The sequence below is a fragment of the Anabrus simplex genome, chromosome 1 (assembly GCF_040414725.1).
Source record: "Anabrus simplex isolate iqAnaSimp1 chromosome 1, ASM4041472v1, whole genome shotgun sequence".
NCBI lineage: Eukaryota > Metazoa > Arthropoda > Insecta > Orthoptera > Tettigoniidae > Anabrus > Anabrus simplex.
The window spans coordinates 1,014,466,744-1,014,479,068 of NC_090265.1; the positions used below are offsets into that span (position 1 = coordinate 1,014,466,744).

Here is a 12,325-nt window from a genome sequence, read left to right on the forward strand (position 1 = left end):
TCTTATCCACTAATCTTCTTTATTAATTTATCCTATTTTTCTTTTCACCCCTATTAAAAAAAAACCAACCCCACATTGCCGCCTTCATTTTGGGCCCTCTCTTTCAAATTTACACTCGTGCCTTGCATCCGCCAACTTTGACTACTTCAATCACGACCTGATTTTTTTATATTCAAGAAATAGCGCACTGTGTATACACGTTTTCATTGCGCTTTTTACCAGTTTTTCTATTCACTATTGTTTTTTCACGTTAACTGTTCTAAAAATCTTCAAGATCATAATTACGTATTCAATTATATTGAATCATATTATAAGTGTATATATATATATATATATATATATATATATATATATATATATAGGTACATTTTCGTGAACTAAGCAAATACTTGATCATTAATCTATCCTTCAATCTCCGTCAGCGTATGAAACTACAGCACTTGACGTTGTAAACACCGCGCCGATCTTCTGAAGCTTGCAAGTTACTTCGGTTGAGCTGCTCGTATTCGGCTTCTTCATGACTTTAGATCTTCATATTTGGATTGTGTTGTGACTTTGTGCCTGACGGTGTATGCAGTCTGGCTCATTTAACTGTTCTCTGCTTTTCATGAACATTGTGAGACAGTGCCAAACATTGCGTGTGCCGTGCTGATGCTCGGAAGATTACGCATTACTTCTTTTAACTGACTTACATTCCACTTTGTCTGAATTTTACAGTGCCTACCCCCGTCATTTTTATATCGCCTCTTCAACTGATATTATGTGGACTTGACCGTTAACTTCTTTATTATTTATGCATTGTTTTTCGAGTTATAATCGGCTGATGATGACCCAGACTGGGGTCGAAACCGGTACCATTTCCACTTTTAATTAAATAAGAATGTAATCTCTATATCTCTTATTTACTTGTACTGAATAGGTTGAACTACAATATTTATTATTTCAATTAACTAAGTAGTAAGCTGTCAGTCGAGAGATGACATGGAATTACATTAGTAGACAAATAAGTTTGAATGGTGTATTTAAAAGCCGCAAAGACCACAAAATGAAGATGAAGTTAGAATTCAAGAGGACAAATTGGGGCAAATATTCATTTATAGGAAGGAGAGTTCGGGACTGGAATAACTTACCAAGGAAGATGTTGAATTAATTTCCAATTTCTTTGCAATCATTTAAGAAAGGGCTAGGAAAACAACAGATAGGGAATCTGTCACCTGGATGACTGCTCTAAACGCAGATCAGTAAAGATTGATCACAACTAGAACGCGGGTCGCGGGAAATGCACCACACAGCAAACTGAAATTGTTACTGTGCAGTCCCGCCATCTAGACAGGACTGTGATAATGCGCTATGAATGGATTCATATCCCACTGTACTCATAGCTCACGACAGGTGTGCTCCCGCTTTTGCTCCCACATTGGTGTGAGCAGACCATAAAACTCTTAAAACTTCTCTACTTCATCCACTTCAGCACATGGTGGATGCAGTGAGAAAAGCCTACCCTTGATTCCTTCAATCATTTAATTCATCACATCATTTATTTGTTTGAATGCTGAGAGTTTTTATTTGATGAACAATCCTATTCTGCATGTTACCCTACCCATTTTGACCCCAGTTAATGACCACCATCTTCCCCTAACTTTGACATCACTGACTGGTGAAAGAAGGGATGGAAGGGGAAAATCTATTAATTTTATTTTTTGCCCGTGGCTTTACGTTGCACTGACACAGATAGGTCTTATGGTGACAATGGGGTAGGAAAGGCCTAGGGGTTGGAAAGAAGCGGCGGTGGCCTTAATTAAGGTACAGCCCCAGCATTTGCCTGGTGTGGAAATGGGAAACCACGGAAAACCATCTTCAGGGCTGCCGACAGTGGGATTCAAACCCACTGTCTCCCGGATGCATGCTCACAGCCGCGCACCCCTAACCGCACGACCAACTCGCCCGGGAAGATCTATTATAATACCATTAATTAAAGAAATGGAAACACTCGTCTTGACTATTGAGAAGTTGGAGTGTGTTACCAAGTTTGCACACAAATATGCAAGAACATGAGAAATATCTCACTCCCTAGCTGAATGGTCAGTGTAACCTCAAATATCAATCAATCAATACTGATCTGCATTTAGGGCAGTCGCCCAGGTGGCAGATTCCCTATCTGTTGTTTTCCAAGCCTTTTCTTAAATGATTGCACATAAATTGCAAATTTATCAAACACCTGCCTTGGTAAGTTATTCCAATCCCTAACTCCCCTTCCTAAAAAACGAATATTTGTCCCAATTTGTCCTCTTGAATTCCAGCTTTATCTTCATATTCTGATCTTTCCTATACACCACTCAAACTTATTCATCTACTGATGTCATTCCACGCCATCACTCCACTAACAGCTCGGAACATACCACTTATACTATAAAATACAATTTGTTTATTGACAACTATCTATTCAATACCATACAATCGTTAGATTAGGATATAATTTGTTTTACATTAGTTATTGTGCGACATGTTTCACTTGTGTTACAAGCATCATCAGCCACTTATCTTACCAAGCTAAATCAGGATCCTGAATTAGTTGTTATATACCGGAATAAGAGATTATCCCATCAAAGTCTATTACTTACATATATTTTTGTATGAATGTCACATAGTTATTATACTTAAAAAACAATTCAGAAACAGTGGACATTAATATTGGTTAAAAATGTTTTAAAGCTTTTTTTTTTTCTTTACGTCGCACCGACACAGATAGGTCTTATGGCGACAATGGAACAGGAAAGGCCTAGGTATGGGAAGGAAGCAGCCGTGGCCTTAATTAAGGTACAGCCCCAGCATTTGCCTGGTGTGAAAATGGGAAACCACAGAAAACCATATTCGGGGCTGCCAATAGTGGGGTTCGAACCCACTATCTCCCGGATGCGAGCTCACAGCTGCGCGCCCCTAAACACACGGCCAACTCGCATTTTACTAACCAAACTTCTATATTGTTCTTAATATATTAACCTCTTTAAAAGATAAAAGTTTCCTGTCCATGCTTGCGACTTTGGATGTGTTTGGGGGCTGGGTGTTTACGATCGTCTTAATACACATATTCATTTACGTAACACATCACCACAAAAACACATAGTGAATGAATTCCTCCACATAGGGTGGTGTCAGGAAGGATATCCGGCTGTAAAACTGGGCTTAATTCATGTGTGTCAAACCCAGACAATTGGGCAAAAGACCAGGAAAGAAGAAGATATGGAAAATAGTTTAATGTATTTATAAAAACAATTTTGTGTGAATGGGCAAATCTATCCTATATATAGAAAGGTTACTAACCCTCTTAGCATCAGGTCCAGATCCTCAGGCATACCTACCAACTTTTAGAAACCAAAAATAGGAAGATTTTTTTAATTCTTGGATTTCATCACATATATTCCACCACGGTCAAGGTGAAAAAAGGTCAAGATAAAAGGCATACATATCTACAGTTACAACGCGAATTGACCATTAAATTTAAAATCTAAAACTACCAAAACATAAAAATGGTTTCAAGAAAATGTACCTGATCATTCTCATTTATGACACTTCAGCGAATAATAATATTTATGTCACACCAACACACGCAACAAAATGCATGATACCATATTTTCTCGCGTAATTAACGCACTTTTTTGACGAAAAATACAGGCGAAAACTTTGGATGCGTAAATTATTCAAGGAATTCAGATATTTACACTTCATTTACATTTAGAAGATACATCAAATATAATATAAAGACAATTGATTCAACTCATTTGCGGTTATCGTCATTTGGCGTAAAATCCCGACGTGAGATTTTTTCTGAAAAGTCAAATAGGGTACATCAAGTAAGTTAGACACGTGGGATTGAAGTACCGACATTGGAAAATATTCTTCCCATTACGAGCTGACAATACGACCTGAACTGAAATAAACATGAACTAATAAAAGTACAATTCATATAATGTCACAACAATGACATACCAGCAAAAAAGGAAAACTGTCCAACACGAGAAGGGCTGGGCATCGAAGGAGGGACCCTGGTACATTACCCCATACCGTTCGTATCGAATCTTGTACGAGTGACGTGTCCATCCACCCTTCTTCTTGAATACGAACATGGATTACTCGCAGAAATTTTGCTTTAGACATTGTTTTTCGTTTTAGAACAATGTAAGCTGCAAGCTTTCTGACATCAGCAGTTACAGCAAGCATTGCAGTACATCGTTGTTTTTTGCTTCCGGTAGCGTGTACGATAACACTGTATGTTCCTTTCTTATCGATTGTTTGACTTTGTGGCATATCGAAACTGATTGGCGTCTGATCTGCGGTTCCTATATTCCTTCATTTTACGCTTCTTAATCACAAAGCGATGAAAATGGTTTTAATAATTTGTCATTTTTTGGCATGATGATGTTCTTCGTCGAAGAGGAAGTCCATTTATCTTCATAAAATTAATCAAATCCGAGACACTGATTCCATGTGCAACGGTTATTTCACATTCTTTAAAATACTGCATTTCGTGAGAAATGGCTTATCCAACGTTGCGTAACATTTAAGTGCAGTGGGATTACCTGCTGGCTAATAACAGCACGTTGCCCTGTATTTGGAATGCCCGCTTTCACAATAGGAAGCCTGCTACTTGAGTAGTTGACATCTTTATTTTGAAATGCATCCGGAGCTGCGTGATGGATGTTCGAAGTTGTGGGTGTGTCAAATATGTGATCATTTTTTTTCTCCACTTGGACCCAAAAATATTGGGATGCGTAAATTATGCAAGGGCGTTAATTACGCGAGAGAATACGATAGTTTCTTTATCAGATGGTAAAATGAACGGAAATTTATAAGTATCTCTGAACACTTGGAGATAACGTTTGTTATATTTTTTGGCCATAACGAGAAAAGTACCTGAATCTGTCACCGACACAACCACTTTAAAAACATTCAACTCATTAAAATTATGCACTTAAATATGCGAAACTACCACATATAAAACAATTCAATACGTCCCATACATTAATAACATATGACTTTGGCAGTGGAGGAAAGCATAGAAATGCAAGAAAAAAACAAGTGGCCTACAACTTCGAAGAAACTATGCATAGAAACGATGTTAACAGCGTGCGAACAACAATAACTAACTCGCTTTCACCCCGATTAACTGAGTCGCTAGCATGCGCCAGCCTGTCTTGCTTACAGGACGATTGCCGCCCCGAATCCCCAGCTATATAAGATGCACACGCAGCTGTGGTGAGCGGGAAACACGATACACGAAGGCGCCTGACGTAACACTTATGAAATAAAGCATCAAATAAATATGCTTGAAAATGAGGTTTCGTAAATTACACAAGCAGATAAGAATTTATTTTAGGGGAAGAGTATTGGCCGTACTAGACGTTATACTGGTCAAAAATAGGAAGTAAAAATAAATAGGAAAATCGGAAGATAAGTTAAAATTACAAGAAGAGTTAAAAACCGGAAAGTTTCCGGGTAAATCGGAAGGGTTGGCAGGTATGCACAGGATATGCCTAGAATGCCAGACCAATTTACAGCATACTGCAGGTTCTGTTTAAAAGGCTATTGTAGTTAATAACTACCAATATTTTGACCATGACTATCCTTAGCATGATGATAAAAGAATGAATATACTACTAATATGGATTCATGAACAGTGAATTAAAAAAAAAACTCAAAACATTGAGATGACATACGTAAAATTTGAAAAGAGAAAATATCAGTACAGTAATCATCACCTTGTGAATAAAATGTCCCAAATTGCCTGCAATACATATGTCCAAGAGAGTAACAGTAATTTACAAGTTTCATGGTGTCTTTGTTACCACTATCGCATATTCTAGCAATGCACAGTTGCCTAATTACATCATTATCATTGGTTTGGATCTTCCTCCTCATCCTCACACATAGGATAATACAAGTCTTCATTTGAATCAACATAATCATCAGAATCATTTATTTATATTAATAATAAATTCTGTCAAACCATCATCAACAAAATCATTTCTACTGACAGTTGCCATCTTATAATATCACATGGAAGTCACAAGGTTAGAGACAGATATGAAGTTAAACAATTTGTTGTGTGAAACAAGTGAATAGGTATGCTCCCAAATAAGCAAGGTTAGAAATTGTTTTCTTTCCCCTATGCACATAACTGACACATAAGATGCTGCCAAAATTGAATTGTTGCAGATACTTCATGCAGAGGTACAGGGTTTGATTCTGGACTTAAGTCTTGATGGTATAAATAGAATTAACTTCTCTTACCTGTCCTTAACTTGCACCAAATAACATATAAGGCAGTAAGCAGCACAACTTTGGACAAAATTCCGTTGAGCAGTGAGAAATGCCTCTGAATTATGTGGTCCATACTCTCTTGAGAAATACTGAAGTAAAGAAAGTTGACAATGCTTCTTTATTTGATGCAATGATACAGTGTTCAAGATAGGTTCTATTAAACCACTGTCATTTGACAAGCAGAGTATCCTAGAAAGAGAAGAAAAACAGTATGAACACCAGGTAAACATACTATGAAAACTCAAAAGTCATGAACAGAAATCAAGACTTTTCTCAAAAGTGTGACAGGATTCAATGAAATAAATATAATACATTGGTGGAGTGGTGGAGAATAGAATGGTTCATTTGACTTAGATGGAAGCAAAAGTTGTTTATGGATTGTCCTGTCGCTGAGCTTCTAAAAAATAAATATATAGCAAAGTATACAATGCATACAGAGCACTGGTAAAGTCCATAGGTGACCACAATTATAATCCTTCAAGGGAGGATCATGTTTGTCTTAATGCATAACTCCCACACTACAATTGTCAATAAAAAATAGCCACTGTCATTAACTTGTCATTATACAGTAGTTCCCAACCTTATAACCTTTAAAAAATAGCCTGCCTAGTAGCCATGATCGTTTAGGCGTCAAGTCTACATGGTCTGACATCCTGAATTCAATTCCAAACCTCTCCCCACTGTTCATATGGAGTGAGGGCATATGGCACTGCTGATGGCGGTTCATTCGTCCATCGGGTGGCGACAGTCTTGAAGCAGACTCTTTGGTATTATTTGACTTGAGAAGGCTATGTGCCGACATGTGATTCACCCTCTCCTCTTCCTCATCATCATCATCCCACATCCAGATGCGTACGTAGCCCATGGACGTCAACTAGAATGACCTGCAGCAGGAGAGCTGAAAATGTCCTCTGATACTCCTGGCACTAAGAGCCATATGATAAATAAATATCTTAAATAATGATACACGAATCCAATCCTTTTAGTTTAAGTACAATCAATATCTGTCCTATCCAACACACAATATGAAGGGGTCATTGGACAGAAACAGCAGAATCGTATACAAATTCTGGTGTCATAAGCTGTCTGCATTATACAAAGGGAATGACATACTTTCTGAACTGAGTTTTGGGATGAATAGAGGAATTCATAACAAGTGACTACATTAGTAACAATGAAATTCAAGATATACCACAGAACCCCAAAAATGCAATGTATGGTGCATAAGTCACAGGAACTATTTTCTTTGCACAAATGCAGGATCTACCAGGGGATATATACAGATGGGAGCGAGGATTGTAAGGTGCTGTGGAATGTAAGAATAACACTGAGTAAGTTTCCTAGGTGTAGAATACAAAGCGAGGAAACTTTCAGCCATGAAATCCTTATACTACATAATGTTTATTCTCACAGAGTACAGTAACCTTTACGGTAAACCCCCAGAGTAGTACCCTAGATTGTCCACAACACATTGCCAAATATCTTTATCATCATATGTATATTTCAGTAATTATCCAGTATTAGTCGCCTCCTTTATCTCAACATTATCTTTATATCCAACTACCGTTACATACTGCTTTCAGTTCCTTCTCAGGTAAAGTGATTCTCTCTCTTGTATGAGCGATTTTACCTTTTTCAATTATAAACAGAGGTCTGACTGCAGATTACTGGTTTTACACCTTAGACAACGTCTACCTAAACAACGCCTAAGTTATGTGAGATCAAAAAACAAAACAAACCCCATGGCACTACAGCCCTTGAAGGGCCTTGGCCTACCAGCAACCGCTGCTCAGCTCGAAGGCCTGCATATTACGAGGTGCCGTGTGGTCAGCATGACAAATCCTCTCGGCCGTTATTCTTGGCTTTCGAGACCGGGGCCGCTATCTCACCGTCAGATAACTTCTCAATTCTAATCACGTAGGCTGAGTGGACCTCGAACCAGCCCTCAGGTCCAGGTAAAAATCCCTGACCTGGCCGGGAATCGAACCCGGGGCCTCTGGGTAAGAGGCTGGCACGCTACCCCTACACCACGGGGCCGGCTATGTGAGATCATCAGTGTTAAAATTATTTACAACATTTAAATCCACATGAGGGTGTAGTCAAAATGAATTTTTAAAAAGTTAAAAAGGAGCCCTGTTAAGATCAACTGTAAGATAAGCAAACGAAAGACCAAGTGTAAGAGTGTGCAATACGTATAAACCTTACAATGTTGTTATAAAAGGTGTAATATCCCATAGGAAAGGCTGGCTTATCCTCGTGTTCAGACTGTTGATCAAGTACTGAAGAGTCGTTTAGCTTTAAGTATGGAGCGTGCTTAAAGTGCATGACATTACGTCACATCAAGGTTGTGAATAAAATGTTGCTTGCAACTGTTTCATTTAAAATTTTACTGGATTTCCTTACCTGTGCCAAGAATATCTCGATGTTTTCTCAGGTGTTTAATTCAAATCCATAATTATCTTTAAAATTTAATTTCATGTCCTTTTTGATCCCTATAAAGCTGTGATTATTATTATTATAAATGTGTTCCGCAAAAGCTGAGTATCTGTTGTACTTTACTGCCTTGAAATGTTCTTGGTATCTTTGATTTAAGGTTCGTCCAATCCTTCCTATATAAATCATTTTGCAGTTGTCGCAAGTGAGCCTATATACTCCCGAATTGGTGTAGACATCCTTTTTGTTGATACTATGCAATTTATATATATGCTCTCATATGTTGTTTCTGGTTCCGAAGGCTGTTTTGAGATTAAATTTCTTGAAAATATTAGTGATTTTAAAAACTTCATTTGAATGGGTGCTCGCAAAAACAGGCTAACCAACATTTTGTCAGAACAGAGATAACTCAACTTTTGCAAATGTCAAAAAACAAAAATTATACCATAAAAATAATATTCGTTTCATTATTTTATCTTGATGTAGTACCTTTGAATTATCAATACCATATATTAGAACTGTATTAAAATGAAAAGTGCTTGGAAAAATAGGAATATAAAAAATGGAAGAAAATTGACTTCTGCGTTGACCTAGCTATAGTTAAACCTTAGATTCATAACCAAACTTTATTTTATGATCATACAATACAAAAAAGGTGTTTTATACAGTAAACTAGACATAAAGATGCTGGCCCACGTGGTGTAGGGGTAGCGTGCCTGCCTCTCGCCCGGAGGCCCCGAGTTCGATTTCCGGCCAGGTCAAGGATTTTTCTCTCGACCTGAGGGCTGATTCGAGGTCCACTCGGCCTACGTGATTAGAATTGAGGAGCTATCTGACGGTGAGATGGCGGCCACGGTCTCAAAAACCCAGAATAACGGCCGAGAGGATGCGTCGTGCTGACCACACGACCCGTCGTAATCTGCAGGCCTTCGGGCTGAGTAGCGGTCGCTGGGCAGGCCAGAGCCCCTCCAAGGGCACGGCAAACTTATCACTTGTCATTTTTACTACTGAAATGGCTTTCTTACTCTAGCTCTTTTTACTAAATACTTCCATTCATCTGGCACAAAAACACAAGGAACACCCACAGCCTATAGTATACATGGGGATAAGGTTTGCTAACCTACATATACAGCAACGCCATCTTTACGGCCTCCTCCGTAAATGTCTGTTAGCCCGATTTTGCAATAACAAAATTGACCTAAATAAAATGGCATCAAATTCAAAGCGTTGTATCTCATCACACAGTATTGCCTCATGTTAGCCCAACTCACAGAAGATACTTTGAACCTTCCGCAATTGATGGCAGCACATAACTAATTTTTTCCAAATTTGTTGGTTAGCCCATTTTTGCGAGCACCCATTCATTTCCAAAATGTGTAAATGTTACAAATTGACTACGATCAGATATTTTCTTTCTTCTCTCATTGGTTTTTTAATCTTTTTTTTTTTTTTTTTACATATAATTTTGTCAATCATTTCTGGGTTGTAGCCATTTGCTATAGCAATTTGTTTTACTACTCTAATTTTTTTCAATTATTATTCTTTACTCATGTGAATTTTTAATAATCTATTAATATAGCTGTTGTAAGCTGCTTGTTTGTGAGTTCCTGGAGTTTTTGTTGATGGTGGTGACAGGACTGCGTGGATTTCCTAAAGATATTTAAAACTATTCTATTATTGTTTTTTGTTAATGTGAGGTCCAAGAAATGTAACTTTTTATAGTTTTCTTTTTACACAGTGAATTTGATATTGCTGTCAAGCAAATTTAAACAACCCTGAAATGTTTCAGGAGTAATGAGGTCTCCATTTAAAAATTACTACTGTGTCATCAACATAACAGATAATTTAATTTCCTTTTGATGTATGTTCCAGATGGATTTCTCAAGGTTATTTAAATAAATGTTGGCTAAAAAACCTGAGAGAGGACCCCCCCATTGGTAAACCTGTGTTTTGCTGGTAATATTTCCCATTGAGAGTGAAGTAATTATCTAATATTAGACATAATAAATTTATAGTTTCATTAATTTCTATGTGACTGTCTTGGTTCTTTTAACTTTTCTTCTATTAAGCCTATGGTCTCTTTAGAAGGAATGTTGGAATACATACCGCTCACATCATATGACACCATTATAGAAATAAACGAGGAAACTATAATTGTCTATCAGGTTTCTTAGCCAAAATTTATTTAAATAACCTTGAGAAATCCATCTTGGACATACATCAGAAGGAAATAAAATGATGGGTTTGTTATGTTGACTACACGGTAGTATTTACTCCTGAAACACTTCTGGGTCATTTAAATTTCCTTGATAGCAATATGAAATTCCCTATGGAAAAAGAAAACTATAAAAAGTTAAATTTCTTGGAACTCACATACACAAAAAACAACAGAACAGATTCTGATATTTTAGGTCATCCACACAATCTGTCACCAACAAAAACTCCAAACCCCAGGAACTCACAAACAAGCGGCTTACAACGAGCTATATTAATAGATTATTAAAAAATCCCATGAGTGAAGAAAACAAATTGAAAGAAATCATAGTAAAACAAATTGCTACAGCTAATGGCTACAACCCAGAAATGATAGACAAAATGATATGTAAAAAAAAAAAGAAAATGATAAAAAAAAGGAAAGCAATGAGAGAAGAAAGAAAATCTCTGATTGTAGTCAATTTGTAACATTTACAAATTTTAGAAATTAAGTTTCTAAAATCGCTAATATTTTCAAGAAATTTCATCTCAAAACAGCCTTCAGAACCAGAAACAAAATATCAGAGCATATATACATGAGGAGCTTATTTCCAAAAGGTACCAAATCCCAAAATGCGAAAAACTTCTGGTACTCACAGCTGTTCGAATACGTGCCTGTAACATTTTAGATATGTTGACAGGTATCATATTACTGCTTGTCATTGTTATCTGTTTAGATGTAAATGCCTTGGATTTTATAGCACAAACAAAAATGGATGCAGTATTTTTTGGCATAAAAATTTTTAATATTAGTAGTTAATGCAATAAAAAATACTATGGATGGCTCACAAATGTAATATTTTATGGAAGATACTTAGTAAAAACAAAATAAAGCAAAAATGGGTACATTAACATATCTAGGAAAGCACTTGAAAACCGCAATTCTATATCTACAGTATATATATATAAAATAAGAGTTTTGTCTGTACATTGCTCAGAATTTGAAAAGAATGGTATTTCTGTATCAGTCATGTCCACAGTAAAAAGAAAATGCACTTTTTCTTTTCTGTAATTTCTGTCTGTCTGTCTGTCTGTATGTATGTACATGCATCACTAGAAAACGACTAAAGAGAATTTAATGAAAATTGGTATATAAAGTCGGGGAATAAGTCGCTACAATCTAAGCCATAAATAATTTTATTCACATTAACAGAAATGGAAGTTTAGGGGAAGGGCTAAAATTTAATTTTCAAATATTTGTGTTATTAGTGGTCCTATCTTAATAAAAATTGGTATTCAAAGTCGGTGAATAAGTCGATACAATCTAGGCTGTAAATAATTTTATTCTCGCTGAGTAAAATGGTAGCATAGGGGAAGGCCT

General features: G+C 36.8%; 1 protein-coding gene across 5 annotated transcripts in view; it reads right to left on the reverse strand.

Annotated features, from left to right (window-relative positions):
- Nucleotides 1-12,325, reverse strand: part of fwd (phosphatidylinositol 4-kinase beta fwd) — a 374,395-nt gene that overhangs the window by 93,384 nt on the left and 268,686 nt on the right. For all 5 annotated transcript variants that reach the window (XM_067136952.2, XM_067136953.2, XM_067136951.2 and 2 more), the window contains exon 10: nucleotides 6,289-6,507. In XM_067136952.2, the coding sequence (XP_066993053.1) occupies nucleotides 6,289-6,507 (219 nt within the window). The remainder of the gene's footprint in view (nucleotides 1-6,288; nucleotides 6,508-12,325) is intronic.